Here is a 17,403-nt window from a genome sequence, read left to right as displayed (position 1 = left end):
AAATGTGTATTTTGAGTGATTCAGACTTTTAAAAAGATTTGCAAATGGCAATTCTACCTTTGGGCTCTCAGTTATGACTATCGGTAAGATTTATTATTTAAGGTCTAATTTATTGAAATAAGAAATTTAAGAGATGCAGTAGCTATCAGACTCTACATCCTGAAGAATTGAAATACCTTATGAAAAACCATGATGAAAAATAAGACTTTTTCTTCTTAATATACAAGTAACAAAATTGTTCTTGGAAGTGGGGTTGATGATTGGTGCCAGAATCTGTATTGGCTTGGGAATTTTATACAGGATTTCTTGAGTCGTTCCTTTGCCTGTGGTTCATGGACAAAGTATCGCTCAAGAAATTGATTCAGATTGTTTTCATATTTTCATATGAGGTGATTGCTTTGAGCTGGCACGGGAAGTATCCTGTCCAGTTTACTGAAGGTCTTTTTCCCTTTGGTCCTCTCTGTTCCTCCTACCTGTTTACTGAACCCCCCCTTTTGAATGCCTAGGACTCTCTGCTTGCACACTCTGCTCCCAAAATAGAGCCTTGGTTCTGACTGTTCTCTGCCTAAAACATTCTTCCCCATGATATCCACTTGCCTGATTTCCTTACCCTTTTAAGTACTTACTCCAAATATCACCTTTTCAATGAGGCCTAATTTTTAATACTCCTGTTCCAACCTGCCCTTCCTCACCAAGTGATGTACTGTTTTAGCCCCCTTGAACAGGTGAGCTAATGGAGCCTTAGACAGGTTACGTGAGTTAACTAGTTCAATTTAAGTTGGTTACAATTTTTCACCACCATAATTCTTTAATAAATATCCTTATACACACATCTTCTTATTTTTCCCCCAGGACAGTTTTCCAGATGTAAACATGCTGGGTATAACAGTATGTATATTTTCCAAGAGTATACATATTTTTTGGCTTTGTGTTTTAATAGTGGTGGCAGCAATGCCAGAGAGGCAAAATGCAATACCATAAGAAAACTTGTATTTGTGTCACTGGGTTTGACATGAGGATTGGGCCAAGCATCCCCCCCTCAAAATCCATCAGCTGCTTCTCCTTGTCAAAAGGTACTTGCTTGGGGGCTTCCTTGGTGGCGCAGTGGTTGAGAATCTGCCTGCCAATGCAGGAGACATGGGTTCGAGCCCTGGTCTGGGAAGATCCCACATGCCGCGGAGCGACTGGGCCCGTGAGCCACAACTACTGAGCCTGCGTGTCTGGAGCCTGTGCTCCGCAACAAGAGAGGCCGCGATAATGAGAGGCCCGCGCACCGCGATGAAGAGTGGCCCCTGCTCAGCACTACTAGAGAAAGCCCTCGCACAGAAACGAAGACCCAACACAGCCATAAATAAATAAATAAGTAAATAAATAAATAAATAAATAAATAAATAAATTTATTAAAAAAGAAAAAAGGTACTTGCTTGGTCCCTAGAAGGGAAGAGGCTCTTTTTCCTGGGAGACTTATAATTTGAGCAGTGGCTGTTACTTGGTCATATTTTATCCCCTTGGACCACTGTTGGAGAAGGGGTAAAAGGTGATTACTGCTGCTGAGGGCATGTGTCATGACAATAGCCATTTGTCTCACCTTTGACACTTCCATGCGGATAGAGGTTTAAGCCAAGTACTGCTTTATTCCGATTGTCTCTTCAGGTTTCCTTGAAATATTTGTACTTCTCTGCTGCTGCCAACCTGCTGCTTTCTGACAAGCACCTAGCATGAAATTGAACAAAATAGTAACTCTTTGATAGTGTCCCTTAAAAATTTTCTTTTAGAAAGTTAAATAAACCCTTGCGCTTGATGGATCCCAAACGCTAACTTAAAAATGAGTACCAACCCAATATTGTATATCAACTATACTTCAATAAAAAAATGTTGGCTTAAGTAACACAGAAAAAAATGAAGACTCATGTCCATCCCTTCATCACTTAAAATGAACTACTAACCTGAATGATAATGGGACGTTTTCTTTTTAACAGTTGGTGGCATCTATACTGTGATTCAGACAAAGGCCAAAACAACAGCAGATGAGTGGGGAGACAATTACTTTCTGCTTGGTCCATATTTTGAGCATAATATGAAGACTCAGGTGGAACAATGTGAACCTGTAAATGATGCTGTGAGAAGAGCAGTGGACGCAATGAACAAACATGGTTGCCAGGTAAAGGATACTGTCCGACACTTCATTAAGCAAGCCTCAGTAAACTGTTGTGGGAAAACACCACAATTTACATGAACTCACAAGAAAAGGCCACTCGTCTTCTTAGGGGAAAGGAGTTGGTTTAGAGAAAGATGATGAACTTGATTTTAAATAGGTTACATTTGAGGCACTTTGTGAAAACCATAATATATCCATCTAGAAGTATACTAGGTTTGGAACTCAGCAGAGGGTATAGAATAGAGATGTTTGGGGAAAAGTGATTTGTGTCTAAATTGTAGTTGACATTATGGGTGTTGATAACATTATTCAGTGGAAGATTATAGACTAAGAGCAAAAGTTTTGAGCCAAATCTTGGGCAATGTGAACGTGTTAGAATATCTACACTAAAAGAAGTCAGAGAATGCAAAAGTAGAAGTCCAGCTGGTGATCAGATCCAAGGATGTCCAAGTGCTAATCCTCAGAACCTGTGAATATGTTACCTTATAAAACAGAAGGACTTTGTAGTTGTGACTATGTTAAGGTTCTTGAGATGGGAAGATTATCCAGGATTATCTGGGTGGGTCCAATGTAATTACAAGGGTCCTTATAAGAAGGAGGCAGTAGAATTAGAATCAGAGATGAGATGAGACAATGGAAGCAGAAATTGGAGTGATGAGAGCTTTGAGATGGAGGAAGGAAGGGGCCGCAAGCCAAGGGATGCAGGTGGCCTCTAGAAGCTGGGAAAGGCTAGAGAACAGAGCCTCCCCTGGGGACTGCAAGTGGAATGCAACTCTGCTGACATGTCGGTTTTAACCCAGAAGACCCATTTCAGAGGACTTGCTCCCAAATCTCTCAGATAACAGATTTGCGTTGTTTTAAGCTACTAGGAAGGCAGTAATCTGTTGCCATCACAACAGGAATAGAGATGTCAAGACAAGGAAGGAGAGAGTTTTAAGTATAGAGGAGGGACTGAATCAACAAAGAATTGAACCAGAGTCAGCTTGGTTTAGCAATATTCAGGCCATTTGTGGTCAGCTTGCTAACTACAGCTTCAGGGGGAAAAAGGAGGGTTAAATCAGATTGCAGCAGCTTGAGGAGTGAATGAGTGGTGAGATAAAGGATAGAGAAGTGTGGCTATGAGATTTTTCTATGAAGAGGAAAGATCATTAAGTTGTTTCAGAGTGACATGGTTTTGAGAGTTGGTATTTTCTTAAATATGAGTGAGCATATTTATATGACAAAAGGAAATATCTAGGGGGGGGCAGAGAGAAGCTGAAAGTTCAGAAGGAATGGATGATTGAAGAGAGTAAGATCACTGAGGACAGGAGAGGAAACAAGATCCAAAGCACTACTAAAAGGATGGTTCTTCACTCCCCTCACTCATACTGGAAACAAAGGATGAATGCAAACAGAGATAAGCTGATGAAGAATTCAGGATGGTCTCACTCAGTGTTTCTGATGATCTTAAGAGCTAAAGGTCATCTTCTGGGAGTCAGGAGGCAAGTGTTAAAATAAGAGAATATGACAAAAAACGTTCAGAAAGTGTTCAAGGAATAGGGAAAAGAATTTCTGGACATTTTTAAGGTACCGTCGTGACTTTTTAATGGCACAAATATACACGACTGTGACTTCCTCCAGCAGCTAGAGTGAAAGTGAAGGAAGTAAAATAGTTGGAGATTTGGTGTTGTTTAATTTCAGCATTTGTGCAACGGGGCAAGGTGGCACAAATCTTCGAGGTAACTGTATGATTGACTGAGTTTATTGTTGAGTTGATGAATTGTTAGGTCTGAAATGGATAGGAAAGGAAGGATGAAAGGAGAAAGATGGGGATGATGTAGGAGAAAATGGGAGGTTCCAGAAACTGGAGGTCTTGAAGGGAGGCATACACTGGGAGAAATATAGTGAGAGAAGTGGAAGTATGGTAGTTGTGGTCAAGGGATACAATGCTAAGGTTGAACATTTCAGAGGAGGAACAGTTTGGATTTTGACAAGGATAAGATTGCCATGAAGTTCTTTGAAGTCAGTAACGTCAAATAGCTATGATGTAAGTGTGTAGGATACAATCCTGGATTTTAAAGTTGCCCAGAATAAGGTAGAAAAGTAACCAAGAGACTTGTAGAACAAGGAAAGTAACATATTTGCATAATGAAAATTTCAGAGATGTCTTTATACACGAATAAAGAATAAGGTTTTAAAAGTTTCAGTGTAATTTTAAAAATCCTAACTTTCCTTCCTACTCACCCCAGGAATATAGTTTCTGGGGGTGAAAAAATGAGAAGTTCTTACTGACATGTCCATGTGAGTGGTGGTGTCTAGGAGATATATACAAGGTTTAAGGTGCAGCATATTTAGTTTAAAAGGGAACTTGAGGTCCCAGAGGGCACCATGGGAGCATATCACCATGAGAGTAACATCAAGAATTAGGAGAGTAGGGAAGGTTGCATGTTGTACTGTTGGGATGAAATGAGTGAGCTGTTGGAAGGGGTTCGCATTTGAAGCACTTGTGAAAGAAGAGGGAGGTGAAAGCCATGGTGGAACTAACTGGTCTCAAGATTCTAAATGGATTACTGATGTCAGGATGTTTCCATGTCAGGGCCGAGAATGCACTGCAAGTCAAGACAAGCTAGCTTACATTCTCTGTTCAGCACTTCACTGTGCCTTAGCTCACTGTATCATATGTCACATATTAGGCAGCCAGTAGCTATTTGTTAAATGAATACATAAATCAATGAGTGTCCCAAAGAGAAAACTATTGAAAGGTTGTCTGGGGCTCAGGAAAACTCAGTCTGAAAGAGTGCCATGATAAATACTGAATTACAGTGGAAGCGACTGACACATAATGAGGGTCTTTCAATGTTGACTGAGGCATGGATGGGAAAGAGACATCACCATACATTCCGGAGTCCCAAGCAAGGGAATGATGATCAAACGGGCTTTCACGCTCTGTAAAATTCAGCCTTGGGTGGAGTCATAATGTCAATGTAAGCAGTGTAGACACATTCAGTTTACTAGAGAGGTCTGGATACCCAATGAGAGAAGCTCTTAGCTTCTGCCAACTTCAAAAAGAGTTTGAAGTGATTTATGGAATTGCCTTGCATGTAATAGGAGAATAAACATAAAATAAAGAACATGAGTAAACTACTATAGAAAAATAGAGACCAAAGGGGAAGTTAAAACTTGGATATACAAGTGACTAAATAATTACAATTGGAAAAAATTTGAAATAGCTACTGCATTCAAACTTGCACAAGGTAAAACATTTAGGAATAAAAGAATCAATTTGATGAATGTAATAGAATTAGACCTTGAGCTGCTAGATTAAAGAGAAAATGCATCTTGGGCAAGACATTTAGTTACCACCTCTGACAGCAACCATATTGGGAAACACTTGGTGTCACATTTTCTTTGATAGGAGGAATAAGGGAAATTATACACATTTGTCTAGAGAAACAACTTTTTTTCTGGCAGGAAATATTGTAAATCCTGTTGCATAAAGGAAAATAAGTGACATGGTAGACATATTCAACTCCAGGCTGTTAAAGATACAGATCACTTCACCTTATGACTCTATCATAAAAACATAGACCATAATATTAAATCCTAAAACCATGGGCTTAAGGTCACAGGAGGATAATGAGGGACAGAAGAACAGAGATTACATGATCTAAATACTTCATTTTAAAATAAGCAAATTTAATGAAGAGCAGGAACTTGGAGATTCTAGATGAATGGGTGCCAGCCCATTCCCTCTTCAGGCGCACATATCAGATGCTCTGTGTTATCACTATGGTTCCCTATATGGCTTCTGTAATCTGCTTTTGAGTTCTAAGTACAGTTTATAGCTTCTAAACCCAAATACATTGCTCTCCCTTGTGTTGCCTAGTATTACTCCATGGATGTGTGTTCTTTATATGGCAGGTGTACTTTGGAAGATGGCTGATAGAAGGGAGTCCTTACGTGGTGCTCTTTGACATAGGCTATTCGGCTTGGAACCTGGACACGTGGAAAGGTGACCTCTGGGAAGCATGCAATGTTGGTATCCCTCATCACGACCAGGAAGCCAATGAAATGCTGATATTTGGATCGTTAACTGCCTGGTTCTTGAAAGAGGTACTGTTTACTGTAGAGTCGTACAACAGAGGAGAAGCACAGTTGCTGTCTGTGCCCAGCAACGATGCTCTAAACTTTAAGCCAATTTTGAGATGATGCCATTATTAATTGTCCTAGAACATTTCAAAGGAATCTGAGAAAACATTCAGCCTTCCCGTAACTAAATACCAGCTTTTGGAACAGGGTGATAATAATGCTTTTTTTTTTTTTTGGCTGTGTTGGGTCTTCATTGCTGCGTGCGGGCTTTCTCTAGTTGCGGCGAGCGGAGGCCACTCTTCGCTGCAGTTTGCGGGTCTCTCATTGCGGTGGCTTCTCTTATTGCGGCGCACGGGCTCCAGGTGTGCAGGCCTCAGTAGGTGCGGCACGCGGGCTCAGCAGTTGTGGCTCGCGGGCTCCAGAGCGCAGGCTCAGTAGTTGTGGGGCACAGGCTTAGTTGCTCCGCGGCACGTGGGATCCTCCCAGACCAGGGCTTGAACCAGTGCCCCCTGCATTGGCAGGCGGATTCCCAGCCACCGTGCCACCAGGGAAGTCCCAATAATGCTTATTAATATTTACATCATGTCAGGTTCAACTAGAATGATGTGGATAAAACACCCAATTATATTCACTGTTACCTAGATAATATTCAACAGATATGCGAGAAAAAACAGTATACATCATGCACTAGGTACTTGAGTTCTAGCATCATGGGAGTAGAAAATGGCCTGAAATATTTGATTTTGTTTATGTGTGAGTGCTTGTGTGACTTCAGTGGCTCTTATATCTTTTAATCATTTGCTAAAGGCTGAAGTGATCTCAGCAGTTGCTAAGGAGTCCACAGCAGTGAAATAGTCCATAGATGTAAAAAAAACCAAGAGCATTGGAAATCAGTCCTTGTTAAATGAGCCAAGCCTGTACTCAATTCCTGAAATCATGGCAGTAGGATTTCTTCATATTCCTTTCATTACCTCAAGATGATTATGCCTCACTTAAAAATCGGAGAATGAAGAGCATCCCTAGCAAAGTGGGACTGTGGTCTAAGGACAAATCACAGAACTGTATGTTGGGAGTGTGTCCCCTTGACCAGTATAACTTCTTTCTGATGAAGTCAGTCCAACAGCCATAAAGGGCTGCTTTGAGGTGAAAGGGAAGTGAAGGGGTGGTCCTATTGCTTTGTCTTGGTGACACCATGGGAGAAGAAGAGCGAGGGTGCTGCCAGGATCTGGCCTAATGACAGATAGATGCAGGCTTGTTTAGCATCAGTTGCTGAAACCAACTCTTCCTCTGCAAGCTGCACCAGGGCTGAGGCCAGCCTCCACGAGCACCCACACATGCGTGCATGTCAAGCCTTCCAGGTGATTCTGATGTACCCTAGGTATGAGAACCGCTGTCTTAGGTTAACTCTCCAGACTTCCCAATTCTCTGGGCAGGCTTCTTGAGCACAGGTGTTTTTCATTATCAATGCTACACCCCCACTAGGGAAACAGTCATTAAGGGGAGTGGAATGTAAATATTAATTTTTTGAAAGGGTGAAACAAAGTAACTTTTTTAATTGAAATGCAGTTGATTTAAATATTGTGTTAGTTTCAGGTGTACAGCAAAGTGATTGTTATATATATATATTTTTTTTCCATTATAGGTTATTATAAGATCCTAATATAGTTCCCTGTGCTATACAGTAAACCCTTGTTGTTTATCTATTTTATATATGGTAGTGTGTATCTGTTAATTCCATATTCCTAATTTATCCCTCCTTCCAACCCTTTGGTAACCATAAATTTGTTTTCTATGTCTGTGAGTCTGTTTCTGCTTTGTAAATAAATTCACTTGTATTATTTTTCAGATTCCACATATAAGTGATATCATATAATATTTGTCTTTCTCTCTTTGACTTACTTACTTAGTATGATATTCTCTAGGTCCATCCATGTTGCTGCAAATGGAAATATTTCATTCTTTTTTATAGCTGAGTAACATTCCATTGTATACGTATACCACATCTTCTTTATCCATTCCTCTGCTGATGGACGTTTAGGTTGCTTCCATGTCTTGGCTACTGTAAATAGTGCTGCAATGAACATTGGGGTGCGTGTATCTTTTTGAATTATGGTTTTCTCTGGATACATGCCCAGGAGTGGGATTGCTGGATCATATGGTAGCTATATTTTTAGTGAAACAAAGTAACTTTAAGGTTAAGAAACTGGTGCCCTGCCTAGTGTTAGAATTAGACCTGGAATTAGACCTGGGTCCTCAGTGTGTTATTAAGTTTCTATTTGATTCTAAGCAAGTTATTAATCTCTTTCCCTAATTCCAAATTCTTAAAATAATAATATATCATTTAAAATGTTTTTGGCTTCAAGGAACAGAAAGTCCAAATGAGACTGACTTAAAACATGAAGTCATTTATTGTTTATTAAAAAGAAGCTTGTAAGTGGGTGGCCCCACCTGATTCAGCAGCTCAGTGAATCTTCAAGGATAATATTGCTATTATTCATTCATCCATTTAATGAATATTTATTGAGTGCCTACTGTGCATTTATTCAGGAGTCCCCTCTGTGGATACAAAAATAAATTTGATCCATATTGAAAGAGAGGATTATTCCATAAACATATAGGGGCTTTATGAACATGCAACTAAATTCTATAAAACCATTATATTTGCTAAATCTGCCTGCTTTATCTTTAGATCCCTTTAAATTGTGCCAAAATTTATACGCATGATAACTTTCCTTATGCTGTGGGCCATGAGCAAGATCAAACTACACCACCAACTTTTCTAAAAGCTTCTTTTCTGGTGTAGGTGACAGATCATGCCGATGGGAAACACGTCATTGTCCAATTCCATGAATGGCAGGCTGGGACTGGACTGATTCTTTCTCGAGCTCAGAAACTTCCGATCGCTACAGTCTTTACCACTCACGCCACACTGCTTGGGAGGTATCTCTGTGCAGCAAACATCGATTTCTACAACCATCTTGATAAGGTAATTAGTCCTTCCACCTTCCCCCCTCACCACCTTTCTTTCCGGTCCTTGAAGCTGAAGGATGGGAAGTATTGACCTTCGTCTTTCATCTGTCATCCAGATGGCAGAAATGCCCTTTTAACCAATCAATATTCATGACAAAGCCTCCCCTGAGGTGACTGAGAGCTCATATAGTTTAACTTTGTTCAGAGTGCAGTAGAGTGTAGCAGGGAGAGGCCAGATGGCTGTCCACTTTGGAGCAATAGACCCAAGATCCAAAGGGATCTGGTGGGAGTCAGACACTGCAGATGTGAGGTCGGGCTGCTGTCTACTCTGAAGCTTGGCAAATGCTGTGAGGACCCTGGATCTGCATGCAGATCTGAGTGGCAGGTGCATGGCAGGGAATCTAGCCATCAACTTGTACTATGAGCCTTACTTCCTCCACCCTTCAAGTGAGCAAAGGTCAGATTTCTGCTGTGACTCTGCAGTGAGTTATAGGTGGAGCTTTATGAGGGTCTAGTAAAACAGAGTTATCAAAGACAGGGGTGTGGGGCTTTCTTGGTGGCGCCGTGGTTAAGAATCCACCTGCCAATGCAGGGGACACGGGTTTGAGCCCTGGTCCGGGAAGATCCCACATGCCGCGGAGCTGCTAAGCCCGTGCGCCACAACAACTGAGCCTGCGTGCTACAACTACTGAAGCCCGCTGGCCTAGAGCCTGTGCTCTGCATCAAGAGAAGCCACCGCAATGAGAAGCCCGCACACCACAACGAAGAGTAGCCCCCACTTGCTGCAACTAGAGAAAGCCCGTGCGCAGCAACGAAGACCCAACACAGCCAAAAATAAATAAACAAATTAATTTTTAAAAAATTTAAAAAAAGAAAATAAAAGAATAAAATGAAACAAAATAAATTCGGAGAGTATTAAGATGAAATTAGTACAAGATAATGAAAAAAAGATGAATGAAAGTGTCTACGAGTAAGAAATATATCTCTGAAAAAAAGAAAAAACAGGGATATGGATCCTTGGTGACTAAACAGTTGGTTTTGCTTATCTTAGAAGACTGCCTTATTCTATGACCCAGAGTCATTCAGTTTTGACTTCTTTCTTCTATTTTCCATCCGTTCAATCAGATTAATAAAAGTATGTTTCTCATATCATCCTGTCAGTAATAGTGATCAAGCATTTGAGTACCATAAAGTCAGGAGTTTTGCAGATTTGGTATCTATGTTGCCAATTAAATCAATTTAGCATTTTAGGGTTCTGTTTAACTATCAGGAACATTAGGAAGTTGGAAAGTTGATTTCTAAAGACTCCCCCAGTTTAAAAAAGTTCTAGAATTCTATGAAACAGAATGCATGCTTGTGTGAGTGTGTGTATGTTTGTGTGTGTTTGTAACATATGAATAATACTACTCAGATAACGAGAGCAGAAAATTATACTACCATCTCAGAGACATTTTGAGTGCAGGAAAGTTCTTTCAGACAAACTTTAACATTTGCAAAGCAATGAATGGTCCTAAGGAGAGCTTGCCTGTAAAAAGGTCAGCTGAACCTGAAGGTCAAATTGTAAACATTAGATGTATATTTAAAATAAAGTCACCAAGGAATTCAAAAAGTCAGGAGATCAGGGAGATTTCCTAATGGTAGACTAATAAGGGCAAACCTGTGATCTGTGATAAACTCAACCACTGTGTTTCCTGGAGAAGACCAGACTTTGATTTTTGTGAAAGAGAAAATATTACAGAGGCGTATCAAATATTTCAGGCATATCAAATATTTCACAGCGGAATACTTAAGAGCATTGTATGAAACAATTAATAAAAACAACTAATAATATTCATCAGATTTTATTCATCGTTTTTAAGGAACAAAACCATTATAATATATAGTTATATATTATAACTTTATCTGCTCAATAAAAGGTCAGTGTTTATATCACACTATCTTCAAATATGATTATATATCTCCCTAGTTTAAACCCCTCAGTTGTTGAAATAGGGAAGCTTAGTCAGACCCCAGCCCATCTCTCTAGTAAAAAGTCCTGCTCAGCAGAGTGACTAGTAAATAAATAACAAGTAATTAAGAACTAGGTTTTAAGTTAAAAACTCATAATCATTATTCACAGGAAAGGCCCCCATATCAATTTCTACAGCAGACCTTCCAACGCTCACAGTAGGTTTAGAAATTCAGTGAAACAGCAAAACACCAAATTATATATATGAAAAGTTTTCAAAAGTTCCACATAAGAAATGAGTCATAAATTAGTCTTTGGTACAGGATCCACAGTCAGTTTCAGTGAGCTCTGACTCAGGCAAGTAGACATCGGGGGGAAATGAGAACAAGGATAAAAGCATTTAACTTTTATAAAAGCAGAAAGATTAGAACTATTTTACTCAAAGACATGAACTGAAAACATTTTTGGTTAATAGCCGATTCATAAGGACCTTGATGTTTGTTTATGTTTTGGCTTAAATGTATTAGTTAAAATAGCATTGCAACTATTTTCAGCCAGCATATGAATTTTCTGAGACTCTCCATGAAGATGTTTCAAAATTCATTCTTATCGGTCCTGCCATTGGTCAATCGTCTCCTCAATGATAATGACTAGATACCTAATGCTTTAAATAAAAGGGGGATGTGCGTTAGTTTTCTTATGTTTAGGCCTCTCTTTTCTTGATAGCAATGGGATTTCCTAGATGGGAAAGTGAGGACAGGGCTGTTTGGGATTAGAAAATGGTGAAGAAAACCATAGACAATTGTTTGGTGGATTTTAACTCTTTCCTCTGACCAAGTTTTGAGCTGGTCAACTTCAATTATAGGGGATCGCAAGGCCTCTGCTATCCTCTCCCTGTAGTTTTGCATACTTGGTTTCCTCATTTAGGAATCCTATCTTCTCACCTCTAAATAGTATTCAAATGTTAAGTGCTACCCCTATGGGAAATCTTACTATTCTCTACAATAACAACAACATTACTACTAAATAATAACAATAGCTGAAATTATTGAGCCCTTTCCATATGCCAGACACTTTTCTAAACATCTGATGTGTGTTAACTCATTTACTTTTCCCAAAACTTAATGAGATAGGAAACATTTCATTCCAGAGTTATTTTTCTCAAACATAGACTATGTCTTTACCATACCTCTAACTGAGCCCTTTCAGTGCTTGCCATTGTATTCAGGACAAAGGCTGAATTTCTAGCCTTGTCTTCAGGGACTTCTGAGATCTGGTCCTATTACCAGGATGTCTCTCTATTACGTGTCCTACATTCTACACCCAATGCTATAGTCACATCAGATGTCCTACTATTTTCAGCACATACAGTTTGACTTTATACATTTGTTCTTTGGGGCAACTAAATTTTTCAGTCCAAAATAACCTTTCCCCAAATTAAACTTTCATGCCTCAGTCCAAATGTCATTTTATTTATCTAATCAGCTTAGAAATACAAAGATTAATAAGTCATGTTCCTTGCCCTTGAAAATCATACATTCTAGAGGTGATACTGACAATATGAACACTTGCATAAATATGAGATACTGTTCTCTCTCCTTAGCCAGGATGAATCAGACCCTCTCTGATCCTGTACCTTACTCAGACACTTACTCATTTCTGCCCAATTTTTACCTGCTTTCTCATTCATAAGTTCTTTGAAAGCAACAAAAGTATGTAAATTACTAAACAAATGTAGGCTGAATGAGAGATTTGGTTGAATGAATGAGACCAGCCATATAGAGCTGATCTAAGCATGCCATATAGAGCCTTGATTCAGACATTTTCAGAGAGATGGCTGCAAATATTACAGTCAAGAAAGAATGCTCTAGGAATGTCCCTGTTGTAATCTCTAGAATCATCTAATGAGTCTCTTTTAGTACATTCCTCTGTATGGTACAGTCGTTATTGGGATTGCCATGTTGATTGAGCTGGAATCTACTTGATATAAAAGCAGGCAGGAGCTCAGGTGTGGAGTCAAAATGATTTGGGATCAATTTAGGGCTCTGCTAAGATACTTAATAGGAATGTGACCTTGGGCCAGTTTCTTAACCCCTAAAAGTTTCAATTTCCCCCTCCGTAAGATGAAGACAAAAAATGTGTCTCTGGTTTATGAGGATTAAATATGATATCAGAAGTGTCTGATACATAGACTTGAGCTTCTAATAATCTTTATTACAAAAAGCACCCCACTAATACAATGCCAGAAACTTTATATACTTTTTTGTCTTAGACACTGCTAGTTTCATATGCAGCTATAGAGACATAACATTCAGTAACTAAGCAAAATGGCAAAAGCCCGCAACATTTGCTAACTGTGTTAAGTAACTGTTGGGGGTTTGGCTTTTTTTTTTAGAGTTAAGGTACCCAGAATAATGGATGATTACACAATCTAACACACCATCTAATTAAAGTAACTGTACACTACTTGAAGTTTCACGGTGTTGGGAGTTATATAACATGGAAAAGCATTTGTCTTTTCTCTTTGTCAGGTTTCCTTTAGTGAATAGGAAGGATAATACTTATCCTTACTTTCAGTATCAAGTTTAATGTCAGCCTTGTTTCATTGCTTATGGAAAAAATATGATAAAGACCTTGGGGAAAGGAATTAGCTCAACATTTATAAAATAAGTAAAAGGATAATTAAAATGCCAAAAACATCAAGAGTTCTCTATGATTATAGCAAAGGGGAAATATCATTTACATAGGGGTTTAAATGGCAGTTTAGAAGCACAGATGAAGTAAACAGCACTTTTTGTAAGCATAAGTAGCTATGTGCTTTAGTAATGGGTTTAATAGAAATTTATCATTATTTCTTTTGTGGTCATAAAATTTCACACAGCCTTGAGGAAAAACAATATGAGAAATATGTGATTTTGTTTTGCTCGTGTAGAAGGATCGGTGTAAGCAAATGTGTATGTGCATGTGTTTTGTTTTGTGTTCACAGTTTAACATAGACAAAGAGGCTGGGGAAAGGCAGATTTATCACCGGTATTGCATGGAGCGTGCCTCAGTCCATTGTGCTCATGTATTCACCACTGTTTCTGAAATAACAGCAATAGAGGCAGAACACATGCTGAAGAGAAAGCCTGGTAATTATTATCCCTGAGTTTGTCACCGATCTATGGGAATTTTGTTTGAAATAAAAATGCGTAAAATAATAATAAGAGGAAAAATTGCATTCACTATTACCACTCAAATCTTTACACATATTTTAATTCTCATTTTCAGTAGCTTTGTTGAACACTAAGCTATATCTGGAACATACTAGTGTACAATCTGTGCTTGTCGAATAGTCTATGCTTAAAATGCCCTAGTTCTGAACTGGGTTGTCATAATGACTTCCTGTGTGTAAGCAAGCTGAGTTGATTTTTCTATTTTAAGAAAATGAAAGTACAGAAAATATCAGAAATGTGAGTGATACTACCCTAGTCCTACATCTTAGAACATCGCCTCATTGGTCCTGTTTAGTAGAAACCTGTTGTTTTACTTCTCCCAAGATTTTCTTGTAAGTTTTTCTGGGAACTATCCCCAGACCCATCCAGAGGTTGCAATGCCAAGAGGCATGTTCATAAAACATGACACTGTCACCTGACCACAGATGATTGGTCCAGAGGTAGACATCTGACATAAGCTGGACCAATCAGAATGCTCTCATAAGAAGGAGTCTAAACAGATGAGTCTGTTTGAATGCAGTCTTGTATAATAGAAATGTCACCTTGGAAGCTGTTAGCAGTGTCCATTTTCCCATTATGTTGCATGAGATGCAAAGAAAGTTAAACTATAGTGAAGTACAATAAGAAGCAGAAACAGTTTGAGAGAGAGAGAGAACTCTATACTTTCCACAGTGATTTAGATCATGGTTTAAACTAATTCCTGAGGCCCAGCTAAGTCTTTGCTATGAGACACTCCAGCATCTTATTAATAAATCCCTCCTTATTATACTTAGTGTTAGTAGGTTTCTGTTACTTGCAACCAAACAGTCCTAATTAATACATCCTCCTTGCTTGATTGCTGTGGTCTTGTCTCTAGCTGTCTTTCTTTCAGATACCAGTTGAATATCAGAAAAAGCAGTTCAAAGTTCTAGATAATTAAAAAAGAAGAATCCAAGTAATTTGAATAGTGGCAGCCTCAAGATCCTATGTTATTCTTTTTTCTTTCCAAGGGTTCTCTTGGATTCACTTTTGTTCTCACTCTCATGTCTCTTACGAGAGTTTGCTACATCAATATGCTTACTTGTTTCTTGGATCTTCCTTTTTTCCCCTATCCTCAGTATCCTTTTCTGTGCTTACAAAAATGTTTTGTTTTTTCCTATACTAAAATAAAAATTTCTCTTGAAGCCACTACTCTGTCAGATGTCTACACAATCTCATCCTCCCTCCTTTTATTAAATATTTTAGAAAAATAATCCATAGTTCTTCCACTTACTCACAGCCCCTTCAACTCTAATTTCCAACCTCCAACACTTGGTCTAAATTGCTTTTTCAAAAGTCATCAAGTTCAGAATTCTGTAATTTTCTTTATGTTCCTTGACATTCTTTAGCAGTTAAAGGTGGCAGATACCTCTGTCATTCCTTACTTTTCATGACATTACATATTCTAAGTTTTCTCAAATATGATTCTTTTCTAGTGTCTCTAATAGGTTCTCTCTACTATCTTCCATCTTTTAAAAGCAGACATTCTCCATGATCAGATTCTGGATCCTGCTTTCTCTATATACTATTTTCTTAACTTCCTGTTTTCTTAAGGAGATTGCTGTAGGATAGGGGTGAAAACTGTGGACTTGTTGCCAAACTGCCTGAATTCAGTATCAAAAATGACTTTGTGTTGAATATATGTCACTAGCTGTATGACACTGTGAAAGTTGCTTAAACTCTCTTTGCCCTAATTGCATAATGGAGCTGATAATACTATCTCTTATCCAGAATTGTTGCAATGATTAAATAAGTTACTACACGGGAAGAACTCAGATCAGTGCCTGGTTCATTGTAAAGGTTCAGAAAATGACAACGATTATTATTTTGTATGGATCAGACTTTCCCCAAGCTCTCATCTCTGTTTCTGCTAACTTCACTTGGAGGTTCTACTAGAACTATAAACCCCATAAGCTACTCCATTTCTGACTAGTAAAAGAATCACGTGTTGGCTCTGATTGAAATTGTGAGATCCCTGATGCTTTGTGGTTCAAGAAGGTCCACAGACTTTTAATGGATTATTAAACACAAAATTTTTCCCAAGAGCATTCTGAGAAAAAGCAACATATAGCACATCATGACTTTGTATTTTTTAGTTTTCCTTGAAGTCTTCCCCAGTTAAAAGTATAACCACAGCTAAAAAGTGTGGGCATAGCTCCAGAGCAAGAGGGAAATGTTGGCTGGATCAAAAGCTTATATAGGGCCAGATATTTTTAATAATATTAACATATGCTAATTGGCAAAGCCTTATTTATTACTGCATTATTATACTTTGACCATAAATTCCACTCAAAATCATTTCTGATGTTAAAAGATGATTTTTTAAAAATATTGGAGAGAGGGCAACATTATAAATTTACTAATTACAAATATACAATTGAATACATCTGCTTTGAAACTTGAAAATAATGTACATCAAAATGATTGCCCTCATGGAATATATATTGAAAAGTTTTTATTCTATGTTGAAGCAAAAAACTCCCAAACGAATTTCTCCAGTTGAAGAATGCCAATACATCCAGCAGCTCATGCATTCCCACATTTACTATAAAATCACTCCTTGTCCTCCTTTCACCTAACGTTTGGTAGTTTGAATTTGTGAAAAACTCGAAGGCACAGTTCTATTCAAAACCATCTGATTTTGTTCAGAGATGTAAATTTTACAAAGAGAATCAACGTCCCTGTAAGAATTTTTTGATTTTGTTGTAGAACTGTACCATCTGTCCGAACTTCACAATTTGGATATTTCTTAGAAAATGTAGGCTTTGTGATGTCATCTTAAAGAGGTGTCATATAAATGAACTAAATTTGACATTGTAATGTCAACAAAATAAAATACTCTAGCCAGTGAGTGATTTCATGCCATTTTGCCAGAAAGGTCATTGAGGTCCAAAGCTCCTGTAGACTTTTTTCAAACACACTAAGCACAGCTCTATACCCCAACCCAGTGTATAGATGCCAGGCTGCAGAGAGGGTGTTTTGCAAGAATATTCATCTTGAACTGGTATGACTCTCAAAATCTATTA

The 17,403-nt window shown here is 38.5% G+C and overlaps 1 protein-coding gene across 2 annotated transcripts in view; it reads left to right on the top strand.

Annotated features, from left to right (window-relative positions):
* GYS2 (glycogen synthase 2) overlaps window positions 1-17,403 on the top strand; it is a 60,542-nt gene that overhangs the window by 7,588 nt on the left and 35,551 nt on the right. Inside the window, exons 2-5 of one of the 2 annotated variants that reach the window (XM_068560245.1) lie at window positions 1,980-2,161; window positions 6,059-6,250; window positions 9,030-9,212; window positions 14,131-14,275. In XM_068560245.1, the coding sequence (XP_068416346.1) occupies window positions 1,980-2,161; window positions 6,059-6,250; window positions 9,030-9,212; window positions 14,131-14,275 (702 nt within the window). The remainder of the gene's footprint in view (window positions 1-1,979; window positions 2,162-6,058; window positions 6,251-9,029; window positions 9,213-14,130; window positions 14,276-17,403) is intronic. The other variant, XM_068560246.1, reaches the window with a different exon arrangement.

Source organism: Eschrichtius robustus, chromosome 13, assembly GCF_028021215.1.
Source record: "Eschrichtius robustus isolate mEscRob2 chromosome 13, mEscRob2.pri, whole genome shotgun sequence".
NCBI lineage: Eukaryota > Metazoa > Chordata > Mammalia > Artiodactyla > Eschrichtiidae > Eschrichtius > Eschrichtius robustus.
Note: the sequence above shows the minus strand (reverse complement) of the source record. Positions and strands in the feature narration are given on the sequence as shown.